The sequence below is a fragment of the Emericellopsis cladophorae genome, assembly GCF_022114955.1.
Source record: "Emericellopsis cladophorae strain MUM 19.33 chromosome Unknown NODE_191_length_4608_cov_63_508497, whole genome shotgun sequence".
Lineage (NCBI taxonomy): Eukaryota > Fungi > Ascomycota > Sordariomycetes > Hypocreales > Bionectriaceae > Emericellopsis > Emericellopsis cladophorae.
Window position 1 is genome coordinate 1 of NW_026251116.1, and position 1,050 is coordinate 1,050.

Here is a 1,050-nt window from a genome sequence, read left to right on the forward strand (position 1 = left end):
TGTTGTTGAAGATGACGCTGTTGTTGAAGATGACGCTGTTGTTGAAGATGACGCTGTTGTTGAAGATGACGCTGTTGTTGAAGATGACGCTGTTGCTGATGATGTTGGCGAAGCTATTGCCGAGCGTGCCTTCTGCTCAATTTAAGCGTGATGCCTCGTATAACGCTTGTTGTTCCTCTGTATCCCTCTCCGCTATATCCCAAAAATCCTGCATCCCTCGTCTATGAATAGATCTGCCGCTGGCTGCTTCCTCGGCCATACTAGTAGTAACCTGAGCCTCAACTCGCCTGTCCTCTTTCTCTTCCCAGTCTAGATAGGCCATTTGTTCCTCCTTGGTCCAGTCCCTGCGTGGCCTTCTCACGGTGCATTGCTTGCCCATCCGCTTATAATCAAGACAATATTCATATGCCTTCTTGCTGAAGCGCAATGGCAGGCCCATCGCCTTCCGATATTGCTGGTTGATCTTCACGCTGCCTTGCGGCAGCGCTTTGTACCAGGCCTCTCGATCAGCAACATATCGTTCGTATATAGCGCATGGATGGTCATAGCGGAATTGTGGCTTTGGCGCGGGCTCTGGCGCGGGCTCTGGCTGTGGTTCCGGCGTGAGCTCTGGCTGTGGTTCTGGCGCTGGTTCAAGTCCTGATGCTGGCTCCGGCACGAACTCCGTTGAAGAGGTCGGCAATGGTGCTGGCGGCGGCGGCGGCGGTTTGGTGAGGTCGTGATGAGGTTGTGATAGGGTTGATGCTGACGCTGCCCCCGGCGTTGACGATGGTATAATATGCGCATAGCGTAAGCGACATAGCCGTGATACCCTCGTGTGGCCAACCTTGCCACACGCCGAGCACATGGGCGCTGCCCTGGCTCGTGTCGGTGCCCTAGAGGCTTCCTCAACGGCTTCAAATGCGCTTGGCTCGCGGCGAGTGCTTGTCTTTGGTAGTGTTGATCGCGCCGTGGCCTGATCAAACTGTTGTCGTGGCTCGATGAGGAACTGTAGCCTCTTTTCTCGCTGAAGGTGCCAGTGCACATGGAAATTTTCTAATAAGAGGGGGC

The 1,050-nt window shown here is 54.6% G+C and overlaps 1 protein-coding gene across 1 annotated transcript; it reads right to left on the reverse strand.

The window, feature by feature from the left end:
* On the reverse strand, positions 1–800 carry J7T54_003290 (uncharacterized protein; the record flags this gene model as incomplete). The annotated part of the gene is made up of 3 exons (XM_051510706.1): positions 1–132; positions 262–589; positions 663–800. Coding segments are annotated over 3 exons (598 nt in total), but the record flags the coding sequence as incomplete, so codon positions are not given.
* Positions 801–1,050: the final 250 nt, after the last annotated feature.